Source organism: Lissotriton vulgaris, chromosome 5 (assembly GCF_964263255.1).
Source record: "Lissotriton vulgaris chromosome 5, aLisVul1.2, whole genome shotgun sequence".
Lineage (NCBI taxonomy): Eukaryota > Metazoa > Chordata > Amphibia > Caudata > Salamandridae > Lissotriton > Lissotriton vulgaris.
Window position 1 is genome coordinate 1,549,897,591 of NC_141693.1, and position 25,644 is coordinate 1,549,923,234.

At 43.1% G+C, this 25,644-nt stretch overlaps 1 protein-coding gene across 1 annotated transcript in view; it reads left to right on the forward strand.

Annotated features, from left to right (window-relative positions):
* Positions 1-3,219: 3,219 nt before the first annotated feature.
* The window catches only part of NOP10 (NOP10 ribonucleoprotein), a 35,928-nt gene continuing 13,503 nt past the window's right edge, over positions 3,220-25,644 (forward strand). Inside the window, exon 1 of the mRNA XM_086920409.1 lies at positions 3,220-3,388. Coding sequence (XP_086776535.1) covers positions 3,335-3,388 — 54 coding nt within the window. The 5' untranslated portion in view covers positions 3,220-3,334. The remainder of the gene's footprint in view (positions 3,389-25,644) is intronic.

The following is a 25,644-nucleotide window of genomic DNA, read 5'->3' on the forward strand; positions in this document are numbered from 1 at the left end:
TGTTAATTGCTGATCTTACCTTATTCCATGTTAATTTCTGAAGATGCCTGATTTGACTTGTTTTCTGCAACTTTATTCCTCTTTATTATTTTTCTATTAAAGAAGGGAGATGTGTTGTATTTATTCCTGCTGCTCAGCCTAGAATGTTTGGTGTGAGAGCTGGTTAGAATGTTGAGTGTGTAAGACTGTCAGTTGGATGGAGGGCGAGCGGCAGGAGGCTGCTCTGGTGGGGTTTCCCTTTCTTATTCTTAACTTACCATCTTACATGAATAAAGTAACTACAAGGAACTACAAGGACTACGCTACGTTTATTTACAATAGAAACCTTGGCAGCTATGGATGGTATTGATGACAACACTGCATGGTAGGGGTGTGAGTTATAGTAACTTTAGGGCACAAGGTCATACGTGACAACATTTTAGAGGAGGAAAGTGGGACATTTTATCAAATAATTTGGACAATGCATTTCCCTTATTGACTTCTGTTGAAGACGAGGCAATTTCAGGTGGGAAACAGACAAAATAAAGCAATTTTTGCTTAAATAAATCGGGAGCGCTGCAGGGGAGCTGCCAACAGGGAGGAGATCGCCCGGGGAGGTCCTGCTACACTCACCAGGTGCCGTGAGGGGAACGGCCGAAGATACTCTAGCGCCACACTAGCGCCAGCATCCTGACCGCCGCGAGGGCAAGGGACTACATCCCCCAGGTGCCCCGGCGGTCAGGTGACGTCAGCGGAGCGCCCGGAGGCGCCGGCAAAAGGCAGGAGAGCCGAGCGCTGGTGGCGAGCGCTGCAGGGGAGCTGCCAACAGGGAGGAGATCGCCCGGGGAGGTCCTGCTACACTCACCAGGTGCCGTGAGGGGAACGGCCGAAGATACTCTAGCGCCTCACTAGCGCCAGCATCCTGACCGCCGCGAGGGCAAGGGACTACATCCCCCAGGTGCCCCGGCGGTCAGGTGACGTCAGCGGAGCGCCCGGAGGCGCCGGCAAAAGGCAGGAGAACCTCTCGCACCGCGAGTCGCGCGCGGGAGCACCGGGCTAAGCCCGGGCAAAGGGCGGGCCCTCTACGGCCCTCATCGGACAGAAGAGGCCGGGACGGGCCACCCCCCCTGGCCGTGCACTTATAATAGGTAAGACATCTTGTGCCAAACCACTCTCACTCCTTGTAGGTGCCTACTGCTACTTACAACATGTCTCGTAAGGGGGCTCCGAAGATTCCCACTGTGACTAGGGACTTGGCAAAGGGGACGATGGTTCATTATTTAATCAAGACAACACCGCCTGTTGTTGCATCACCAAACCTATCATTTCTGGAGGAACTTAACAGTTTATGCAAAACTAAGTATGCGGCCGTTAAGTCGACATCAGAGCACATTAATGTCTCCTTTTGCCCTTCAGCCATCACAAGCCCCCATCCCAGTACATCATCCCCACCCTATGGAAATCTCCTGGCTACTTCCCCCTGCCCACCTGAAATAGGCAGTACGAACCCTATAATGTTCTCCCAGGATTTTACAGGTGAAAGAAAACGACCAGCCGAAAAACAAACAGACTCCCAAGCCAAGGAAAATAAATTGCCTGCACCCCCAACTTCACCAACCCTCTTGGCCCAGATACAGACTATGTTTAATGCCGCAATACACCCTTTAATAGAAAGAATGAACGATCTTGGGGACAGGATTGCGGCAATAGAGGAAATGACTAGGACAAATTCAATACTCCTAAAAAACAAGGCCGACCCCAACCAACCACAGCCTTTACGCGATATTGTAAAGCCTCTGACAACTCCACAAAGTAGTGTTCTTCAACTCCATCGGGCATCACCAGGCACACTAACCCAAGCTACCGAGAAAATTTCCACCAAAATAAAAACAGCACACAGCTGTTCCTTTAAAACGGGGCCGAACAAAGTAACCACGCCACCTAAAGGGTCACTTTCCAAGATAAGGAACATACAAAGAAGAACAAATCATATCCACTTACCACCAGAAGCTGCCCCGTTCGTGGGTGTCCTTTCTGGGGTCCCTGAACTCACAAAGGGAAAAACTGAAAGTGAACAGGAGCTGAGAAATAAGGCCCTATTTTGGCTAACAAAAAATAGACCCCTACCCCCTGACATTGATGGTAGTATACAATGTGTTAGAAGGGTGGGATGGTTGGGTCCGCTCCGCAAAGAGAGATCCGGTGACCTGGTTCTGATAAAGTTTATAAACAGTAATGTTGTCCCTTACCTCCAGTCCTGGAAACCACAGATAGGAGATGGTCCTATACATACCTGGGGATTATCTGATTTTTATCCCAGAGAATCACTTTATCCCCATACAAGAACATCGAAGAGGCCAACTTTTGGCTGGACCAAAACGGCTCCGGGTTGAGGGGTTTTTAATACCCAGACTCTTACTTGATACACTGTTGATTTGGTACCTGATTTTTCTTAAAGATTTTTAGCTGTAACGTTATTTACCATGATATGATTTGAAATGTAATTGTGTATATATTTTGCAATGTGCTTTTATGATTTTATACCTAAAAAATCGAATAAAGCTAAAGTTCAAAAGGTTCAAATCGGGAGTGTTCAGCTTGTATCGGGTCTATTGGCATGTATGTGAGTTGTAGTTATTTGAGATAACTATAACTTGTGAATTTCAGTTGCTTTGTTAGTTTTAATCAGTATGTTTTAACTAACAGTTTCACCAAACTTTAATGTCCCATTAACCTTATTTGTATATATAATCCTAGCATGTCTATATTATATGCTCTAAAACAGCACTGTCATACATTTTGCTTAACATAATTATTCAATTTTAAAGGACACAGGATTATGGCTAGAAATTAATAAATTAATTTGGAGTCCATTGGAATTAATTGAAGGAGATTGCTTGACGTCTGATCGCTTATACTGCTTCAGTTAGCTGGGGAAATTGATTGAAAAAGTATGTGGAAAACTATAAACAAAACAGGGGACTTGTAGAATGAAAATATTGAAATGCTTTTAAAGTAAAATACAAAGAAAGAGGAAATCGTTACTTAGAATATTCATTCATCAAAAGTTATTTTTCAAGGTACAGCAAGGTTGGTAGTGTCTATGGAAACCACATGCAAAGAAGTATTCAAAGATGGCCGTCCCATTTACTTCCTCCAAGTGCAGGCTTGGGCAGAAAGCGGAGCATGCTAAATACATTTAAGCGTCTGGTATCTAACCCGGAAGTTACGTCACAGAGTGCCGGATGTGCACTGAAACGGAAAAGGCAGTACACTAAACGCGTGTTAGAACACACGAGCTGCGACTGCCTGAACCGGAGAGAGTGTAAACACTTGTAGCGGAGCAGCCGGCGTCATGTTCTTGCAATTCTACTTGAACGAGAGTGGGGAGAGAGTCTATACCTTGAAGGTGAGTTAAGCATGACACGGGAGCCGTGGTCGACGTGCAGAGCTTGAATGTTTGGCAAAGGGGATCAAAAAACGTTTATTGAGATATGTCTGTTTTACCTTACTCAGTTGATTCTAGTCATTTATCGCACTGCAGAGATAGGTCGTGGTGGCTTCAGGCTGTATATACCTGTTTGGGATTGGGCTCGGAATATGGAACGATATGGATTTTTCATTTTGCCGTTTTATATAGCGGCAACTCGATTCGAAATTATTGGAGCGCTTTGCATGAGCACCTCCAGCTCCAAAGTCGGCTGCGCTGCCAGCCCGCCCGGCAACAGTAGCCACCAGAGAAGTAATACTGAGCCCCTCACACATTCTGTTTGGTTTATATACACCTTGTAAATGTACTGGGTTTTAGAGCTGCATCTACAATGTTAGAGCATGAGTAACGAAGAGCTGAGTTTGAGAACGTCTATTTACAGATTCCCCCCTCCAGTTCATCTCCACCCAGATTTAAACGTGTTATCCTGGCTATCCCGCCTTAGTAGCCAAAATTATTGGTGCGCCCGGTCGCCTGATCAAATGCTGACTATAAATTGAGTAACGTTGGAGATAGAACAAGAATGTGACGGGCGCCGACCTTTCAGAAACGTCAGCCTATTTTTCATATTTTTAAGATTGAACTATGCTGTTTTTTTTTTTTTTGTTTTTTTTGCCCAATGCCTGCTCTTACACTGTCCTCTCTGCCAGTTGTTCTCATGAGTGGTAGCTGATAATTTAGAAAATTATGAAATGTAATATCCGAACTTGTTGCCAAGTAAGGCAAGCTACTTTAAGTTGGATTTAGGGATGAGAGGTAACGCCAGAGGTGGGTTTTTTTGTATTACACTAAATGGTATATTTTAAAGCTCAAATTTCAACCAATGCAATGAAAAATTGCACTTCCTCAAAGTAGGTGAACTGGTTTATATGTTTAGTTATAAATGCTCAATACGCAGGGGAAGTGAACTAAGCCAATTTGTAAAATGTAATAAAAAAAAGTTGCCAAAAAACTGTGTCCAACTGATCTTGTGTCATATGTGAAAGTAGTTCCCTGAATATAAGGAGTGGACGGATGCAGGTGATTAATCAAAAGGATGGTAAATAAGCTGCCCTGCAGGGCAGGGACCACCAACACAATAAGAGTAAAGAAAGCCATTAATCATTGAAATGGTAGGATTGCATTTCATGTGCAGATGTTTGAACTCAAGTGATAATGGATAATACTTCTTTTCTCTAAAACAGGGGAGCTTGCTAAAAACGTGAATGCCCACCACAATGAGCACCTCGGTAGGTGTCGGCCCAATTTCATTGTTACACCTGCAGTCCCCACCCCTCCTGTGGTAAAATTATTTAGCTGCATTGCAGCAAATAAACACCACTTCTGGCACCTCTGTTCCCATGCCGAGCCAAGAGTCTGGTGCACTTTAACAAGCCCCAGCTCATCAGCTAAAAGATTGTTGTGCTCGAAACCAGTGCTGCACAGAAGTTTGCTCCCATTTATTAGTTACGTGAACGGATACTACATGCATTTTTTTTTTAATCCTCTGCTGTAGAAAATATAGACTGGGCTTGTTCAGTCTATTCACTGAGACTACATTGCATAATTCCTCAGTTGAATCTGAAATCAGTCTGGGTCTTGTAAAACTCATTCTGGAAAGCCAGTATTGGGAATCCAATGGTAACATAGTCAACTCGAATATACGTTCTACTGATGGTAACATGGTCAACTATTATGGTTTTGGACTGAAAACATTGTATGATACGGGTCAGCTTTTAGCAAACCAGCATTGGCCAAGCCACTTGACCTCACCTTTGGGACCTACTGGCTTTTCCAATAGTTTTTAAGAATGATGTACAGCATCCTCGGTGCTGTGCAGCATGGCTATTGAAGAATTAAAAAAAAACAGCCTGCATCATTTTGTAGGCGTGTGGCTTCAAAATGAGTGTTTTTGTCTACTTATTTACCTATTCGAGGTAATATAGACATAATTGCATACTCAGATGAGTCGACCAGCACACTCACCCCGTAACCCAACTTCACCTTTTGGTATGATCCCTTCACCCTCAAAACCTTTTGCTACTAAGCGCCATCTAAACTCTTGCCTAACTTCGAGACTAGTGGCATCTTGGGTGCGTAGCAAGGATTACATTGTAGTCGTTGTATCTCGTTACCCCAATCTCAGGCAAGAGGAACATCTTCCCATATTTGCTTTATACTGGAGGATGTTTGCAAGAAAATATTGAAATAAAGTAAAAGTATAAACCACAACCAATTTCCCAATGTTTCAAGGCGCTGATACCAGTTAGTCTTTGGAAGGAAGAGAGACAGAAGAAAATATAGGCAGGAGCAGTTAGTTGAAGAGAAAAAACAGCAACTTTTTAAGGCCTTACGAAAAGAACGTGAGCTTGAAGACTGGAGATGTTTGTTTATTGATTTATTTTTAGCAGGCCTCGCAGGGAGTGAGTAAGTAAATCTTTATTGCTCAGTTAATTAAAACCATTGCAGTCAGTAACATGTAATACATTAAATACCAAATGATCTGGTGCCGCCCTTTTTATAAATACGATTATTAAAAAATTATGGAAAAGAACATTAAAACAAGTTTCTTGTGGCTAAAAAGTGCTTTGTGAAGAGATTAAGCTTCATTCACGCTATACATAGATTAAGAATAGAAAAAGTCATTTGTATGGCCTGAAGGGCCTGTTTAAATCCTTGCGCCTGCATGATTTTTGGGCAGATTTAAGCAGCACTGTCTGATATGAATGACGCTTGAAAGATAGGTTTTCAAGGGAGTCTTATGGCTCGTTAGACTGCTTCTGCTGTTTTGTTGCGTGCAAACTTGCATTCAGGTGATTGTTTCTTGTCCGTGCTGAACGAGTAATTAGATTTTATTTGCCGTTTGGGTTTGCTTTGTCCGGTCCCTCCCTTCTGTCATTCTGTTTTATTTCCGCTTTTTCCAGAAATTTGACCAAATGGCTTGCTAATTGGATGTTGTTGCCACCCAAGCATTCCTTGATCGCCTGTTCTCATTCCTAGCTTCTTTAGGTACGGTTTTAGATGATGTCTGCGCTCTTTATCCAGACCTTTGCAGATGCATATTAAATGGAGGATGTCCTCTTTTGAATTCCCACATATATGGCAGTTTAGGGCCCTTTCCACGTGAGAAGGTGGTTTTGTGACAGAAGTATGCCCAGCCGTAGGCGTATAAACCTGACTTCTAAGTAGCTTTGGCAGGAGCTGCTGGTATCGTTTTGGGTAACTGTCCAGCCGTGAGCCCTGTTGGCTAGTCTTGCTTTGTCCTCTATTAGCGAAAATTATTCTTACTGATTTGTTTACTAGCTGTTTGAAGGTGTTATGTGGCCCAATGCTCTTCCAGGCTTTTTGTAATGCCAATGAGTCTATTGAGTGCTTTAGATATTTTGCGGCTGCGCAATTATTTTTTCTTTCTATCTCCTTCCATAGGTGGTAAATCAAATCTGAGTCTTCTCCCTGGATTTTATGCCATCTTTTGGCATAGGCGCCCATTCGTTCTACTTTTTGGTTCCTCAGGCCGAATTTGAGCCTTATTTGTGCCTGCGAGGTGTAATTAGGCAGGTTGAATATCATTCTCATAGCCATGGCTATTGTGTTGTCAATATCTGCGCATCCCTCCCTCGGAGGCATTCGCTACCATAAGTAATGGCAGGTGTTAATTGTGCCTGAAGCACTTGCTACAGTGGGGTGAAGCTACAGCCGACTGCTTTCGTTTTGAGGCTCTTTAGTGCGATAGCTGTGCTGATTCCTCTCTGTTCTATTGCTTACTTCTATTGTTGAAATTAACTTTTTCTGTCCACAATTAGGCCCAAATACTTATATTCCTCCACTGTTTCCAGTGTGAATCCTCCCATTTGCCTGCAGAACTTTGATGTAGCTGTCTTAGCATTTATTCTCATAATTTTTGTTTTTGAGAGATTAATACTTTGGCTAGTAATTGTATGTTGTACTGATATGATGTTGTAGCCCTATCGGCGTTCGGTTGCTCAACACAATGTCATCAGCATACATCAGGTTCGAGAGGGTAAGACCTCCTAAGCTCGGGGCGTGAGAGTTACTTTTATCGAGCTTCTGTGAAAGGTCAGACCTAAAGATGTTGAATAATGTCGGAGCTAACATGCACCCTTGTTTGAGGCCCTTGGTCGTCCGTATTTTCCTTGACAGACGGTCTCCTGATCCCAACTTGACTTGTACCCACGTGTCCGTATGTAGTAACATCAACTGTGATAGTAGGGTTGATGGAATTTTGCTGTTTGCCAGCTTCTCCCATAATAGCTTTCTGTTGATGTTGTTCAACGCTGAAGTGAAATCAATGAAACCTACGTAAAGAGGCAGATTGGCTAGTTCAACAGTGTCTATTAGAAGTGATAAATCCAGAATATTTGATGTTCCCATTTGTTTACGAAAACCTGCCGGGGTGATGGGATCACAGCGTTTTCGTTCGTCCATTCCGAGAGCTCCTCTAGTAGAAGACCAGCATAATATTTGGCCTCGTTGTCAATTAAGGCAACAAGTCTGTAATTTTTTGGGTCATTTGTGTTGCCTTTCTTATGAATTGGAGCTATTCTAGAGCCTTTCCATGAGGCTAGAATTGTCTTGGTGTCTGTGATCTGTTTGAACAGTGGGAATAGTGCCCCTGCCCAGCATTCCGGGTTTCGTTTGTACAAAATGGGAGGGATCCCGTTGGGGCCTGGTGCCCCCTCTGGCTTTCCTTTCGCTATCCTACGTATAATTTGTGTTTCAGTGAAGGCCAGTAAAGTAGTGTCTGATTGTAAGGAATGGGCTTTGATTTCGCTGTCGAGATCTGGTCTCCTCATTATGGAAATCTTTGGTGTTCTGTGACTTTGGTGTTCTGTGATTCTGATCTTTAACCTACGTTCCGTTTTGCCCACATACATCTTGCCACATGGACATTTTATCCCATATACTACGTTCTGGGTGTTGCAGTCACCGGTATGTTGTAATTTGATTTGTTTTCCTGTTGTAGGATGAGCAAATGTATTCCCGATGATGACATTATTGCAATGGGTGCAATTCTGACATCACATTGTACCCTTAGCTGTAGTCGCTGCAGTATCAATGTTGGTCCGTTTCAATATTTGCCTCAAGTTCTTCCCTCTAGTATTGGCAGTTCTTGAAATAAATTATTGAAGTCTGGTTCCGTTGAAAGAAGTTCCCACCTCTGGTTAATTATTTGTTTTATCGCATTTGACTGGGTGGTGAATTTTGACACACAGACCATTCTATCACTAGACACTCTGGGTTTTGTTTGCAACAGTTCCTGCCGATTGATAATCGTGACTCTGTCCATGCTGGATTTTAATTCTTCTTGAGGATACCCGCTATCTTTGTACTTTTGCACGTGGTCTTCCATTTTTCTCAAACAAGTTTGGGGGTCTGAGCAAATGCGTTTAATGCGTATGAGTTGAGAAAATGGCAAATTCTTAATGAGACTCCTTGGGTGGAAACTGGTATATGCCAATGCATTGTTGTGATCCGTTGGTATAGAAAACAATTCCGTTTGTAATCCTGTTTGTGTTTTTACAATTCTTACGTCCAAAAAATCCATTGTGTGCTCATCCATTTTATGCGTGAATTGTATTCTCGGATTCACCAGATTAAGTTCCCTTATCATCTGTTCTAGATTGTCTCTGGAGTCCTGCCAAATCAAAAATATATCATCGATGAATCTACAATACATTTTCACTTTCATCCACCAATCTGTGTTCATCAAATGTTCTGCCTCAAACTGAGCCATAAAAATATTTGCATATGCGGGTGCCCCCGAAAAACCCATAGATGTACCTGTTAGTTGGGCAAAGTGTTGGTTGTTCCACATGAAATAACTGTTTTGAAGGCAAAACTTAAGTAATTGCAATATTAGGATTTTGTTCAATCTGAATAAACTTTTATTCTTGGCAAAAAGGCGCAACCACCTGAGATTAGGTGGGGTCGAAGGTTTGCCCATGTTGGTGGGAAAATTCGAGGATCCTTTTCCCCGTATTCCTTCAATTTCGTGGGCACTTTTGTAAAAATCGCAACATTTTCACAAAAATGTTGATTTCGCTGCAAACCGCGAAATCCTGGAGGGTCTGCTTATAGCAGAAACAATAGAGAAACAGCAATTGCACCTTTCCTGAGCATGACAAACACCACAGACCCTATTGCTAACACAATTTCTTTTAGCTTTCTTTTTGGCATTTTTTTATCTGGTTACTTGGGGTGATAATAAATATGGAAAGTGTTACCTCATCCCCATGTTGATGAGACCGGTGGCAGATAAGACTTAAGAAAAGTGTAGTCTTCTTCTAAAGTATTTTATTTCTTGTAAAGTAGTCACAAAGTTTAATATAGCATGGGTCAAGATTATTTCCATATTTTTTTGATCAGCCTTGCAACACTGGGTTAATATTAGTGAAGTCGTGGTTTTGAAATGTTTTGCCCTTTTATTGTGACATGCCATGTTTAGTCTTAGTAGCTAGTTTCTCGGTCAAAAGATTGCTCAAAGAAGCAACATTTTATTTGGGTCAGAGGGAATGCAATGTAATTCACACTGGGTGGAAATGATTGATACTCTGTCGTGAGAAGCTTTTTTAGGTCTTGGTAATATCCGGAAGTCCGAGGATTAATGTTTCTTAGTGGGACAGTTTTTGCTTCTCTCCCATTGGCTGGCTTCCTAAACGGAGGCCAGCCATTGGAGAGAGCCGTCCCTCCGAACAGGCTCCGTCTTTTTCGGATTTGGGGTCGTAAGTTTTGCTGTTCTTTAGACGGTGACTTCGCCCGTCACTCAGGACAGCAAAACACGCCCCCGAATGCGAAAATTACCATGCTTTCTCTGAGGCAAAGCAGAAATGCCTCGGAGAAAAGACGGTGGTGGTTTCCAGAGCTGCTCTGCTCATTTCCCCCCCCCCCCCCCTTTCCCTCCGCCCTCAGCTTCCACTTCCCTCCACCTGCAGCTCCTTCGTCCAGTTCTGCCCCTCCGCCCGCAGCTCTCCTTCGTCCCGCTCCCGGTAGTCCGAGACGTCTAGTCACAAGGCCCACCCGACAGCACAGAAATCATAAACGCTCCTATCGGGTTAAAGAATGGGGTTCGACTAGAACAGCTTGGATATCACTTATGCCATGTCCTCCCCTCTACCCCTTGCGGCTAATTTACCTGCATTTTATTTTTCTTTTACCTCTACCACTCGTTTTTAGGATGCTTGCAGTCTTTTATTTTCCTTATTTCAGGCATATATTTTTTGACACGTGACACCCGGTTGTGAACACGAGATTTCCTTTCAAGTATCACCTGCACACCACATGCTCGCGCCGCATATTTTATTTTTTTATCTTCCTGCTGCGTGCTCTAAAATGGGAATTTCCGTCATGTTGTGTTTTGTTTAGGTGCACACGTCATTGAGAGATAGCAAGGAGACAACAGAGGAACAGGCTTTGCACGACACGCATTTTCACATGCGCGCAGTTTCTAATGCCAAGTAGGGGCAGGTGAGGGAGCACGCAGGGAGACATAATTTACCAGATTTGATTTGAAATCCACAAATAGAAAACGTGTTCGTTTTACTGAAGCTTTTAGGTATACTCTATGTGGAAAAAAGAAGTAATGATTTATTTCTGACCGGGAGAACGTGCGTTTAACGTGCTTCCAATCGTTTCCCCCTGCGACACGGATCTTCATAGTACTGTGGCATCTCACATAAGCGACCGGCCACTTGGGAGAGATTTACAGCATCTTTGAAGTAGCCTGTTTTTGTAATAGAAAAATATCCAGTCTTCGGAGGTGGCTCGACTAGAGAAATGCGCGAGCAGAAAGCCCGTAAATTCTCTTTCAAGCACGCACAGGGCACAGATGTAAGCGCTCTAGCCCCTCCTGATAACGGCCTGCGCTGCTGAAACCTTTCCAGGCAGCAGGGGCCCGAACACATGACGTAAGCACTCAAAGTGGTAAGGTAAGCGATGGTCTGTGCCACAGTTTTGGCTGAATGCATCCCTGCTAGCTCACATGGTGCCACTGTGTGTCACACGATTTCAGCTCACTTCACCCGGTCACCCCGTGAGAAGCTGAAATCACATGAAAGCAGGGAAAACGAACCGAAAACTGCTGTAAATAGTGGATTTGCAGCACGTTTTCAAAGGCTGTATGCTGCCGATGTCTATTTAAAGGTGCGAAATAGGGTTACCAACTGGCATGGTGCAAATTCAGGACGGTCAGTGTAAAAATTCAGGACAGAAGGTCAAAATTCAGGACAAAAATTTGGGAGAAAACGTAAGTTATTCTGATGTAATACTACTGAATGCCAGAACATATAAACATGCAAGGTTCTTGGATCCATAGGTATGCTATTTTGTTTTTTCAGCTTTTTTTTTTTTTTTTTTTTTCCCTGCAGATTCAAAATGCTACGATGAATGAGTTACCTTGCATCATGAGCATTCAGTGCTTATTAGAGGCATTCATTTCAAAGGACATTGCCAGGTGGTGCTCATCTGGAAAGTAATAATAAAACAAGCATTGGCTGGGACTTAACCTTATATTTACCACACAAAGTTCTCTTAAAACCTTGCCTGAAAAGTCACCCCCCCCCCCACCCCCGCTCCTAAAATGCTAAGCCCTTTTTTACTATTTAGTGTACTTTACACACAGGTCTCTCTGCTAATGCAATAGGTAACGCATATCCAAAATATTTCACTAATGCCAACAGAAATTACAATGCCATTTATGTAGGGTAAAAAAAAAACAATACCAATAGCTCTACCTATAATATTGCCGAGACCATTGCATTGTAAATGCTTGTTTGAAGTGTCCTTGCCAATTCGGGCTACACCAGAGACTGTTTGCAAAGCAGCAGGTATTTTAAGAGGGCACTTTTTTTTCCAGATCTCATGCTTTGAGTTCTGCAGTCTCATAGCAAAACCCTTTCAATCAAATAACTATATTCGATTTTAGTAAATGCATAAACGTGCAAGTAAGTATATCCGTACCAATGGATAAATTAACCATTCAAAAGTTACAAATTTTTATGCATTTTCCTTTTAAAATATCAGTTTACACAAATCCATATTTCTAAAACAAGCAGCTATTAACTATAAGAGGAATATTTACAAAAAATAAATTAATGGCATAATCCTTACGTAGGCATTATCTTATTATTTGACAGTTTCTAGTTAGCGTATTTAACATCTAGCTGCAGTTCAATTAAAATAAATACTAAAAATTGGCGACTGTTAGTAGAAATAATCACATAAAACACCCTAGTCTGAAGGACTGAGCGAAAAAGCTCGCTAAAATGAAACCAACATAGTGGTTTTCAGGGAATGAATAAATGTAAAAGCTGAGGAGTAGGAGTATAGGCTTAATTTGTTTATTAATTATCTGAGGGGGATGTACTGATTCCTTTCCGTCTTATAAAAGCCTCAAAAGGATAAACCGGGCGACATTGTTTGGGTAGAAAGGCCATCACAGGGACATAGTGATAAGTTGTTTAATTAATGTTCAAGACCTGGGTATCCTGCCATGGGGGGGGGTTTAACCTCATCCCTGTTAAAAGATCTCAGTGCATGTTGTTGTTCATAAAGGAGGGATCTGAATCGTGACCTGTGCGCACTCTGGACAGCGTGTGGTTGTGTATAACTTTAACTATGACATGGCTTTGGTTTCGTTGCCATCTTTCTAACTCTCAATAAGTTAAAAGAGGCTTTTATTACTAAATCTTAGGAAGTCTTTTACACTACAGATCTGGGTTTGGCTTTCTTGTACCCATCACCCAATGAATGCATGTCTTTTGCTGTCATAAACAAGCTATGGGCTACTATTGGCTCGGTAAAGATTAGTTATATCTTTAATAACAGCTTGGTTCAGCCTAACCGAGTCCCTTTTCCATATGCGTAGCCATAAGAGGATCAGGGACAGTTTGACTGCATCGGTTATGAAAGGGAGGCCTGGTTCATTGTCAGCGATCAGATTTGAACAGCCTGGATTAAAAACCTATCCTCCACTTTCTGCAAAGCACCCACTTCAGCTGTGCCCCATATTTCTGCCCCACAGATGGCCGTGGCAATAGGTTTTGAAACAGATTTTGCCTGCTATATTTCTACCAATTTAGAGGCAAATTTCCACAGGGCAGCTATGCTTTTTTCAACATGTTTATTCTGTTTGAAACCAAGGCAGACCAGTTAAGTTTGGAGTAAAAGAACAGGCTTGGGTACATAAAGGAGACTACTCGTTCCAAAGAACCCCGTCCAAGTGAAATGAAATGGACCTTTTCCTTCCCATTCCTATTATTAATATGAAGGCTTTCTATCTGTTGACCAATAATCCCTATTCTGCCATAAAAGATGAGTAAGAGTTAATCGGGCACTGTCTGGCCATAGGCGTCCTGGCCATCAAGACTGCATCATCTGCGTAGAAGAGAGCCAGCAGCGATATGCCACCTGCTGATGGAACGTCCAAGCACTGTGTGGGCAAGACGTTGTTACATTTGTTGGTATGTAGGGAGAGCAGAAAGGGGGCAACAAAGCATCCCTGACGCACCCCCTTTTCAATTTTTTAATATTTCTGTACAACCCCCCCAGTTTATCAAATCTAACTACAGCCCCCACCTCTATAGAGTTCCCTAATAAAAAGAATTATGTATTTATCCACGCCCATTGACTTCAAAAGAACCCACAGTTTTGAGGGGTCCAGGGAAGTCGAAGGCCGCGGACAGATCCATATAAAACTGGCTGTTTTTCGCACAAACTTACTTTGCTGCAGGTAAAGCCAGATTGAGCCCTTGGTTAATCATACCCCTCCCCTTTCTGAACCCATATTGAGTCTCTGCTAAAATATTGTTAGTGGATGCCCACTCCTCCAGTCTATTTAAGAGCAGTCTCCCCATTATTTTTGACAGTGCTATCCATCAGAGGTTGGGCAATAATTTGTTGAATTCATGGGTTCGCCTTTCTTGTGTATAGACATGAACACCGATTGTTTTCAGGATACTGGAGGTCCCACTTTAGAAACTATGTTAAAAACGTGTCGAGTATGATCCATACATTTTTGTATATTAAAAAGATATCCAAAGTGACCCCATCCGGCCCTGCAGCCTTTAAGGCTGGCGATTGGGAAAGTGCATAGTCTATAGAGAATTCCATTACACGGTGGGTGACCGTCGAGTCAGCCAAATGATTTATAGCTCTCTCCTTCATTAAAAATGCTCTGAAAGTGAGAGAGCCCGGAGGATTCGTCTATCTGGGTGTCAAGAGAGGGCAGGGCGCCCACCTCTTCTGCAGGAAGGGAGCATTTACCACCCGCCAAAAGGCCTTACTGTCTTTACTTCTCGATTCCTCTCACAATTTTCCCCAAGCTTCATCCTGTAACTCTTTTTCGTTGCCATTCTAGCTATCTTGTAGTCAGTTGCAATGTCCTTATTAGATCTTTGTTTCTGGGCTTCAGTTTAAGAGCTGTACGAAGAGCTCTAGAGGCTTTTGAACAGTTTGACTCAAACCACCTTTACGTAGGAGGGATGTTTCTCATAGGTGGGCGTTTAAGATTAGATTTTATGGATGTTAGGATTTTATTAAATGATATTTCTAACTGGTCATTATCAGTGTTAGTCTAGACGAGCTTTAATCTCTGGTATGATCTCTTTTACAACCTTTGGAATAAAGTGAGTTGGATCAATTTTCTCTAATTTGGTCATTATCAGTGTTTGTCTAGACAAGCTTTAATCTCGGGTATGATCTTTTACAACCTTTGGAATAAAGTGAGTTGCATCAATTTTCTCCTATTTGAGGGTAAATCAATTTTTCCTACTCCATATCGGTTTGGGGTACATAGAGCTCTTGGCATAGCAGGAAAATACCAAACAAACTTAAAAGCAAGGAAAGCATGATCGCTAAACTCTCTGCCTTGGAAGACTTAATGCTACTCATATTATTGGACTGAGTAATTATAAAGTCAATTGTCGATGTGACTCCATTGCGCTGGAAAGTGGGGAGGGGTCGGCCTGCCATGTGGTGACACAGATTTGATATAGTAAAAGCCCAAGTTAATAAAAAGCTGTATAAAATGTTTCCATAATTATGATGCACAAAAATATACAAGCAACAAATCATTTGAGTCCGTTACACCACAAATGCACTGATCCGATTTAAGGCAACAATGTATAATAAAATAACCAGCCTAGATTAAAAAAAGAGCGTTGTTGTGTTCCAGTATTTCCCTCAACTCCTCTGTCATGAAAATTGATCAATAACAGATCAACTTTCCCAGGAGCTTCAGTCAAAATAATGTGAAAATTAGGTGAATTATTAATGACCTTCACCATGCCTAGGTTGATAGTGTTTTTAATAAGGTGGGATCTTGTGAATGATGCGCCGTCAATGCTGTGGAGAATGATCAAATATCATCAGTTGGTATGGGGCAATGCTATTTAATGAATCAGGACCAGCCAGCCGAGCCCTCTTTGCATATACCAGTCCTGAAACCATTTGATCAGAAGTCAGTCACAAGCTTCCATATCTTCCAACGTTGAGTAACTGGTAGATTAGGCAAGCGGAGCTGGAGCCTCCTGTGCAAGCTTGTAGCCGGGTCTCACTGAAGGGTAACCCTGATTAGCGTGTAAGGCAGATACGGGCCTATAAAAGAAGCCAAGAGAAACTGCATTGATCTGAGAATGGAATGAGGGGACAGTCGGTAAACTTCCTAAAAATCTCGTTAAGCATTAATTATCGAAATTTAAAATTATGCAGGTAATGTATTTATATCAAACCCAATCCACTTTGTTCTTCTGGCCATTAGCAAATGGCTTTGAATCAAGTGCCCTTTGTCTTAATTTTGATTCACTCTATTCCAAAAAGGAGCCAAGAGGGAAAGGAGATTGAATCAAGGTTGCCCCCCACTCAAAAACTCACAATATCACAACCTTGTCCTCAGGGCGTTCAGTATCAAAACTCCTATCAATGCAATGGAGAGACAAGGGGTCAAATTCCAATGCTAAACCACCAGCTTATAGAAATATTTTTTTGGTTGGTGTTTTGAATGTATTTCGCCCAAAATTCTCAGTATAAAAATAAGGGAAATTCTAGTAAACTTCAACGAGACGGTCACAACGGAGCAATGGACGGTGTCTGCATTAGTCCTGTACACAGAACGTCCTCACACTTGCAACATATGGAAAAAAATGTGTGAAAAGTGACACCTCACGGGCGCACCACCTCTCGGGGCAACTAGCAAGTGTTCACCAGTTTATGCCCCTTTTCTCATCATAGGTAGTCATTCAATTAAAATAATAAGGAAGTGTCCAAAAATCAAACCGAAAAAAGTGTAAAGTGCTAAAGAGCAATCAACATTCAATCCCTTATGTGACGAAAAACAGTTTAAAATCAAATAGGCACAACTTTATTTTGAAATGGATGTGTTCTGTTGAAATAAAAAGGCTGGTAGCTAGCTCTGCATACCATTACCTACAGCCAACATGTTTCACTGCCACTGAAACTTCCGGCAGATTCATCAGGGATTGACACTTTGTCACCGCACCAATGTTGGACACCTTGTACTCTGGGACTGTCAAATTGAAAGAATACAAAAATTAAAAACCCACATGGACACCCATCCGGACACTCTTAGTCTATCCAACACATTTTTGAAAAAATCCAACAAATTAAAAAAAATTAAGTTTGTTAAAAACTGGGCAATACCCTCTTCCAGCCAATTTTTCTCGTACCCGCTGAAGAGGAAGGTATATGCTGGCTCCTCATGTGAGCCACAACATGAACTGAATGGCCACTGTGACTGTTGCATCAATCTAGGAATAATAGAACACACACCACCACACAATTTGTCATAGGTCAAATAGGATTGTCTTCATGTGAGCCTCAACATAAACTAACTGGACCCTACAGGTGTTGCATCAATCTACAACATACATAACATAACACACAGCGGCATATGGGATCTCATAGGCATTTCCCATATAGATTATCTGTGGGAAAAATCATACATTAAGTCATTTGCCGTATAGCAGCAACAATTCAAATTGGCCGACTCAGAACTTTTCCGCTATACACAGATCAGACACGCACTACGCACTCATCAGCAACCCGGGGCCACGCCACCTGAATCCTCCTCGGTAGAGGATAGAGTATTGGACGGCCATATCCCTGACAGCACCATTTCATTCATACAAAAAGCTGGTTAACAAAATGTTGGATCCTCTTCCGGCCCTTCGCGAGAAGGTGTAAAGGGATGGCATTGAGATGGACGATGAGTGGCAGAAGGCTATCTCCTTGTCCAAAGTAATGGCAATACCAGCTCGTCTCCGACTTGTCCAACTCAAATTCCTACATAGGGTATATGTGACGGGGCCTCAATTGATGTGGATGGGGAGGGCTGACTGGGGGCACTGTAGACTATGATGTGGCTAGTTGGGTCCCACATAGTTTGGGAATGCGAACTAATTCAACCCTATTGGCGTAACATTCACAATATCATTAATTCCGTTTTATCCGCTCATCTCCGTATGGAAGCCCGCTGGTGTTTATTTAATATCTGGGAGCCAACAGATTTGAAAGTCTGCATGACACAGTGGGTCACTTTGGGACTAATGCTCGCTAAGGGAAACATTGCCCAGCGATGGGGAGCGCCTCTTCCTCCTACGGTGGGGGATTGGGAAAAAGACTTGGATTGGGCAATGTGTCGGGGGGAAACTGTGTACGTGGGCCCGTGGATGTCCCAAGAAATGGACTCGTGTTTGGGGCTTATGGAATTCCTACCGAGGAGATATGTCAACCTCCCCTTGTCTTCAGTAACGATGATCCCCCTTCACCCTAGACCTTCCAAAGTATATTCTGTATAACGTGTATTTCCTACTGTTCCCATGAAGCCTGATGTACTACTTCCTCTGAAATGTGATTGAAATGCTGATGTCTGTTTATCAATAAAAAGTAAAAAAAAAAAATACGTATGTAGACTTCCTGGAACACACAGTAATCTAGTATTAAATTTTAACAGTACATATAACACGGTTACATGCAGATTAGGCATCGAATCGTTCACCAATGCTGAGTCCGGGTCTTGAAAAAGACAGGCTAAGAATATCCACACTAGAGCAAGTTTATGCCATTACAAGAAGGCTTTATATGTACAATGAGGAACTAAATAAAACAAAACTCCATGACCCCCCCCCCCACCCAAAATCTCACCCTTTACCTCCCATCCCCCACCTGTGTTCCAAGTCCACCTCTCATACTATACTATCTAGGCCAGGGGTCTCCAAACCAGTCCTGGAGGGCTGGATCCATGCCAGATTTTTTGGATATCCCCATTGAGATACATGTAGTTATTTTAAAAATCTAGCCTAGATTCTAGGCCGTTAGTCTTGCGGCACCTGTACCACCTTGGAGAGGCGCAGCAAGAGGAGGTATCTAGGGCAAGTGACCTCTCTGAATTCAGAGGCCAACAAGGACAAGAAGGGCTGCCACAGCTCGACATACCTAGATCCCTCCCCCGCCATAGTCAGCGTAAGCTTCTCCATACCAAGTACCTGCCACAGACGGTGGAGCAAGCCACTGAAAGTTGGGACATGGTCAGTCCGCCAATGCCTAAGTATATTTTGCATTTCTGAACCCAGTGCTATAGCTATCAGGCGGCCTCTGCGGGAGTGCAGTGGGTAGGTCAGAGGATTTGGGAGGCCCAGGAGGACATATGAGGGAAATCGTGGAATCTGTTTCGAAATGCACGTCTATTTAGTCTAATATCTGTTTCCAATAAGCTTGGAGGTGAACGCAGTCCCAAAGGAGGTGTACTAAGGTGCCCACCTGCCCACAGCCCCTTTACACCTCTCGTACACTCATGACGAGCTGAGCTCGTCATGAACAATGGGAATTAATCCGGGTCAGCACAGGAGGGGAATACCATCCGCATTGATGGTGTTAAACGCGCTGCATCTCTAGTGTGGTCCATAGCATGGATACACACACAGTATTTTACTGAGTTAGAACGTACAGTGTTAATAATTGTTTTCCTAAGCATCCGTACAAGATAAAATTATAATGTATTTGTAGATTACATTTTCAACAACTTTTGGTAGATTTGTACACAATTTACTTGGGTTTTTTTTGGATCACTTTTGTATCCAGGTACATTAAAATGACAAAATAGAAAATGCAGCCACAGAATGTTGCGCAATTCACCTTTGCTTGCCCCATAATTCAGTCGTACCGCATATTGAGTGTAAGTAATTTTTTAGGTCGAGGACCGAAGGCTGCGCTTGCGCAGTCTCCGTGGGGAGATTTAATGATTTGGAGTATGGGGGCTTGACCCCGCCTTTCTCCTACTCTCTCCTCCATTGGCTGGCTTCCTAAACGGAGGCCAGCCATTGGAGGAGACAGGCGTCACTCCAATAAAGCCCCGTCTCTTTCGGATTCGGGGGCGTGTTTTTTTTGCGTTCTTTCGACTGTGACGTCATCTTCACTCAGAACGCCAAAAACACGCCCCCGAATCCGAAATTTTCTGATGTTTGCGGCTGCCAATTATTTTTTCAGCCTCCGGCTCAAGCAGGATCAAACGAGGACGCCTCCCTGCAGGGTGCTGCCAGGATGCCGAGGTAGGGAGCACTTCTCATAAAAGGTTATTAGCCTGACATAAAAACATAAAAAGCTTTCGAAAACAAATCAATTGACTAAATAATCTCCTAGGACAGCGTGGCAGCGCTGTGTACGTGGAGACTTTCACTCTCATTCATTATGGCAGTGTTGCGTGCGAGTAGACTCTTATTGCTGCACGATATGTATTAGTAAAGCGCGCTGACACCCTCGGGTAAAGTCAGCGCTATATAAAAATGCAGTAACTGAATAAATAAATAAGCTCTGCATGCAAGTGCCCTCCTATTGCTGCACGTAGATTGGGCAGCGTTTGATGGACACTTTGTCCTGCGGTTTAGATTTTACTGCCGCTAACTCGTCACTTGTGGCGCTCAGCTCAGACAGGACAGCGTGGCAACATTGCATACGGGGAGACTTTCCCTTGCATTTATTATGGCAGTGTTGCGTGCGAGTAGACTCTCATTGCTGCACGTTATGTATTAGTAATGTTTTTATTGTAAAGTGCGCCGACACCCTCGGATAAAGTCTGCGCTATATAATAACGCAGTCACTGAATATATAAATAAGTAAGCGCTGCATGCAAGTACACTCCCATTGCTGCACGTAGATTGGGCGGCGTTAGACGGACACTTTGTCCTGCGGTTTAGATTTTACTGCCACAAACTGGTCACTTCCGGCGCTCAGCTTGCAGACAGGACAGCTTGGCAGCGTTGCGTATGGGGAGACTTTCACTGCTGCAGGTAGTGTTGTACGGCTTTGACAGACAGCTTGTTCTGCCGTTTAGATTTCACTGCAGCGAAGTCGTCACTTCTGGCACACAGCTAACAAACAGGACAGCATTGCAGCGATGTGCACGGGGGAACTTGCAGTGCTGCATGTAAGGCTGTGCGTGCGTAGGCTCACACCTAGATGTACGGCTCGGCATACCACTGCGGACCCGTTATGGTAGGTGCTTAGCTTTTAGACACGATAACATGGCAGTGCTGTGTACGTGGAAACTTGCAATGCTGCATGAAATGCTGTGCGGGCATAGGTGCAAACCTAGTTTACGTCTAAGAGCATACCACCGTGGACCCGTTACCCCCGGCGCTTGGCTCATCAACACGATAGCAAGGCAGTGCTGCGTACGTGGATACCTGCAATGCTGCATTATGCTGTGCAGGCGTAGGCGCATACCTAGTTTACGTGTCAAGGTATACCACTGCGGACCCGTTCCCCTTGGCGCTTACAATCTTTATGCAACTAAGTGGCAACCTATTTAGAGTAACATGCAATAAGAGCTAGCTAACACGTGCTGTTATGTACGCGTACACAAGCTAAGTAGTATAGCAGGCAATACAAAGCAGCAGTTTTAACAATAAGGAACACATAGGTGTAGAATGGGGCCAAGTGGCAGCTATATATGTGGTATTATGTAATAATGTATTCTAATGCATATTTATAAGCTTGTCCACAAGTCGACCTTTGTAGCATGCTACAGAAAGTAGCAGTCTTACTGATAACTTACGCATTATAAGCGTAGCATGGTGCGAAGCGGCAGCTAAATATGTGCTATTGTTCAATAATGTATTTTAACACGTGTTTATAAATGCGTCCAGAAGTTGACTTTTGTAGCAGGACACAAAAAGAAGCAATGGTAGCGATTACTAACGCATTATAGGTGTAGCATGGCGCCAAGCAGCAGCTAAATTTGTGCTATTGTGTAATAATGTATTCTAATATGTAAGTTCGTTCCCACTTTTGTCATATGTCTAGAGAAGCCGACCATCTCTCACAGAGCGGCCCGCTTGTTCCGAACAAAAAAGCGGCCACTGTGGTGATTTTGATGTCACAGATTGAGATTTTCAAACACCATCGAATAAGGGAGGAACAGATTCTAGGCGCATGCGCCTTATCAGCCGGTAAAGCAGCTGAGTGGGTAAAAGTCGCACCTGCAAAATCGAATGTGGCGTGAGAGCGGCTGGTTAATTCAGGCACCTGCTGTCTGTAGTGCCACAAAGTCCCAAGACTGGGGAAAAGGTTTGCTATTGGAGAAACAACATTAGGAGTATCAGTGGCTTTATCGTGCTTTTTCCGAAGCACCGGGCCCAGAGCCCACCTGTCAGGCCCGTGAGTCAGCAGATGGTTTTCCCCTCCCTCTGAAGATTCCCCGGAGGTGAGTCAGGCGGGTGCGATGAACGGCGTAGTTCACAGGGATGTTTATCGGCTCAGATATGGTGCCAGGGTTCGGGATGGAGAAATATCTGCCCGGTCATACCAAAAAGATTTCAAGACCCCACGCACAGACATACCAGACTCGCTTCTACGGCATCTGGCAGGGACCACGCGAAAGTCTGCCAAAGCCATCCAACCTCGCCATATTTGGCTAATCTGTGAAATCTGCTTGGCGAGAGGCTTGTGTTTGCCCTATAGGGCCTTTAAGTGCCACTCTGCGGACATTTTGGACCGTGCAGATTTTTAGGTTTTGCCTTCGAGAGCACGTGCGCTCTCACTTCCTAGAGATTTTATTTAAGGAACCTGCAAACCCCTGGTTGTTTATCATTCTTGGCTTCATTGTCCGTCTTCTTTAGTGCCTTCTCATTGGCCAGGTTGTGCAGGCTTCAATTCTTCTTCTTTTGGAAGCATGGCCCAAGAACTGAAGGCTTCAGTTTAATTGCTGTCCTTCCATTGATCATATTTTAATTTATTTTATGTGTCTTGGTCCCTTCCCACTCCTGTGTCCTTTTTGATTCTTTCCCCTCTGACCCCCTTGTCCGTTTTACTTCTCCCCCTTCCACCTATTTGTCTGTGCTGCTTCTGCCCCACACACACCCTTCCTCCCATAGTCCGTTGTAGTACCGTGCAATTATAAGATTGTTACATTTTGGGCACATGCCATTTTACAGATAACTACCTGCTCAGCGAATATGACATTGTAACAATCTGTGTGTGATCTGACATTTGGGAGGTTGACATGAGCAGATAATACCTATTTTGTGTCGGGGAGGGGGGCTCAGAAGTGCTTACTGTCACTAGTGGTCTGTGTGTGGCTCTGTCTGTGTGTGGCTGGCTCTGTCTGTCTGTGTGTGGCTGGCTCTGTCTGTGTGTGTGTGTGTGGCTGGCTCTGTCTGTGTGTGTGTGTGTGGCTGGCTCTGTCTGTGTGTGTGTGTGGCTGGCTCCGTCTGTGTGTGTGTGTGGCTGGCTCTGTGTGTGTGTGGCTGGCTCGGTCTGTGTGTGTGTGTGTGTGTGTGTGGCTGGCTCTGTGTGTGTGTGTGTGGGTGGCTCTGTCTGTGTGGGTGGCTCTGTCTGTGTGGGTGGCTCTGTCTGTGTGGGTGGCTCTGTCTGTGTGGGTGGCTCTGTGTAGGTGGCTCTATGTGAATGACTGGGTTGCTCTGTGTGTGTGGGTGGGTGTAAATGCAATAGGTCATGCATAAGCGAGCGATTAAGCTAGTGGCATTGTAAATGACAATGCCATTTATTTAACGATTACACTATTGACAATGTACATGACAATGCTATTTATTTATGATTTAAAAAAATAAAATAAAGTAATGAGCAATGCCAATGGCTCTACCTTTAATAATGCCGAGACCATTGCATTGTAAATGCTTGTTTTTATATGCATAGTTAATTAAAACCATTGCAATACAACCTTTAAAATTCCTTCTATAACCAAACATGTATCACTGCAAACATTTTAAATTTCATCTTTATACATAAAGATATATATTCTATTGAATTTTTCCTTTTTAAAATCCAGTAAAATAGCTAATTTTTTAATAATCATTATTAAAATAAGGTATAACTTAAGGTTTAATGTTAAGGGGACAATTGAGAGTCAGATTTTGAGATTTTCTTTTGCAACACCGTCATAAACTTTACAACGCTACAGTTTAACTGCGGGTCATAGGGTGAAAAGCATGCAAGGACTGCTCGTCTTCGTGAGCGTATTCCTCGCTGGTAAAATTGAAATTTTAGCAAGCATTTCCGTTCCTCCTCCAATTTGTCGCAGGAGCACAACAGATGCGACATATCTTCAGGAGCTGTGCAACATAAGCGACAGAGGGATCCGGCCTTATTCTTTAGCCAGTGGGGAAAATGGCAGATGCAGGGTAGCAAGCCCAATCTGTACTTTAAAAATCTACATTTCGTTGTTTTTGAGCAGCCCAAGTCCAGATAGCTTTGTTGTGCTTGTGCGGAATATGAGTATAAGGTCATCCATCCGTGAGACCTTTTCACAAGAGTTGCTTTGTCTTCAATCCATGAGAGATGTTTAATTGTTTTCTTTACTAATTTTTTTATCTTTATATGGTTAGTAGGGGTATTCCGAAGCTGTTGCAAACAAAGGTTCGCCAGGCTGTCTTTCAGAGGATGGTGAAGCTGGAATTCGCTCTAAATCAGACCATAGATAATCGTTTAAGGTACTCTTTTTGGCTTTCCGGACTTTGTCCCAAACAGTTATGTAGGCCCTCTGTCTTGCCAGAAGCGGTTTCTGGACACCAATCTCCAGCCAGATTTGAGCCGGGGAGGTGTATTTTGGCAGGCTGAAAATAATCCTGTATGCAGCTGTAACAGTATTGTCCAAAGTAATTGCATCTCTGCCTCTCTGTACTTCACTCCCATGAGTAATTGTTGGCAGGAGCTTGGCTCTTATTACTTGTGACAGGGGCAAGAGGGAAGGGCTAGTAAGTTTCCGATTAAGTGTTTTTAAAGAAATTGCTACAGCTATGCCTTTTCCTCTGATCAAGCTTTCTGAATTATGAAATGGCCGCCATTGTCAATTTTGACTCTGAGGTAGTTGTACAATGATGTATCCTCCAATACGGATATGGTTCCAAAACCAAGTATGGCAGTTTTTCCTTCTCTTGTTAATTGACATTGTCTGAGTTTTCTCAAGATTTGTCAGTTGGTTTGTAGCTGAATATCTATGTGTAGCATCCACAAGGTGTTGCAGCCCTACTCTTGTATGGCTGATTTAGGACTATCTCGTCTGCATAAAGAAGACTTGGCAATATTAGCCCTCCTAATTTGGGTGCATGAGAGTTGCAACTATTGAGGATCGGAATAAGGTCGCCTAAAAACAAGGCCTGGAGCCCTCTCTTTCTTACCTTTTTTTGATTTGGCGCTTGATTATTTTTTGTAAGTTTGTTACTCCTTCAATCGTTGGTAGAATGTGGCCTTCTTATCTGCAGGGGCTCCTGTATGGTAACTTTGAATTGTAGTTGTCTGTTCCTGTCTCCCAGTGGAGATCTCTGTCTTGAGTAAAGTGATTTTTAAGATTTGCCCATACGTCTTCTGTGATATTTGAGGAGACTCCATCATGCCCAGGTTTTATGAAGGTATTTATGGTTTTCCAGAATTTTGCCCCATCATTCTGTTTTATATCTGCGTGCAGTTTCGCTTCCCATTTTGTTTTTTTTAGCAAAGCTTAATTCCCGTAAAAGATCGTTTTTCACTTTATCCATTGGGTTACGCCTAAGTTGTTGCATTGTCTGATTGATTAATTTTTTGTATGCCTGATCTTTTCTTTGTTCCCTTGTAAATTGTTCGATGTTGCTGCGGATCGGTCCCTTTTGGAGTTTGGGACTTGTAAGGTAAGCTGCCATAGTTGTCAAAAAATTCTCCCATTTCTCGACTTC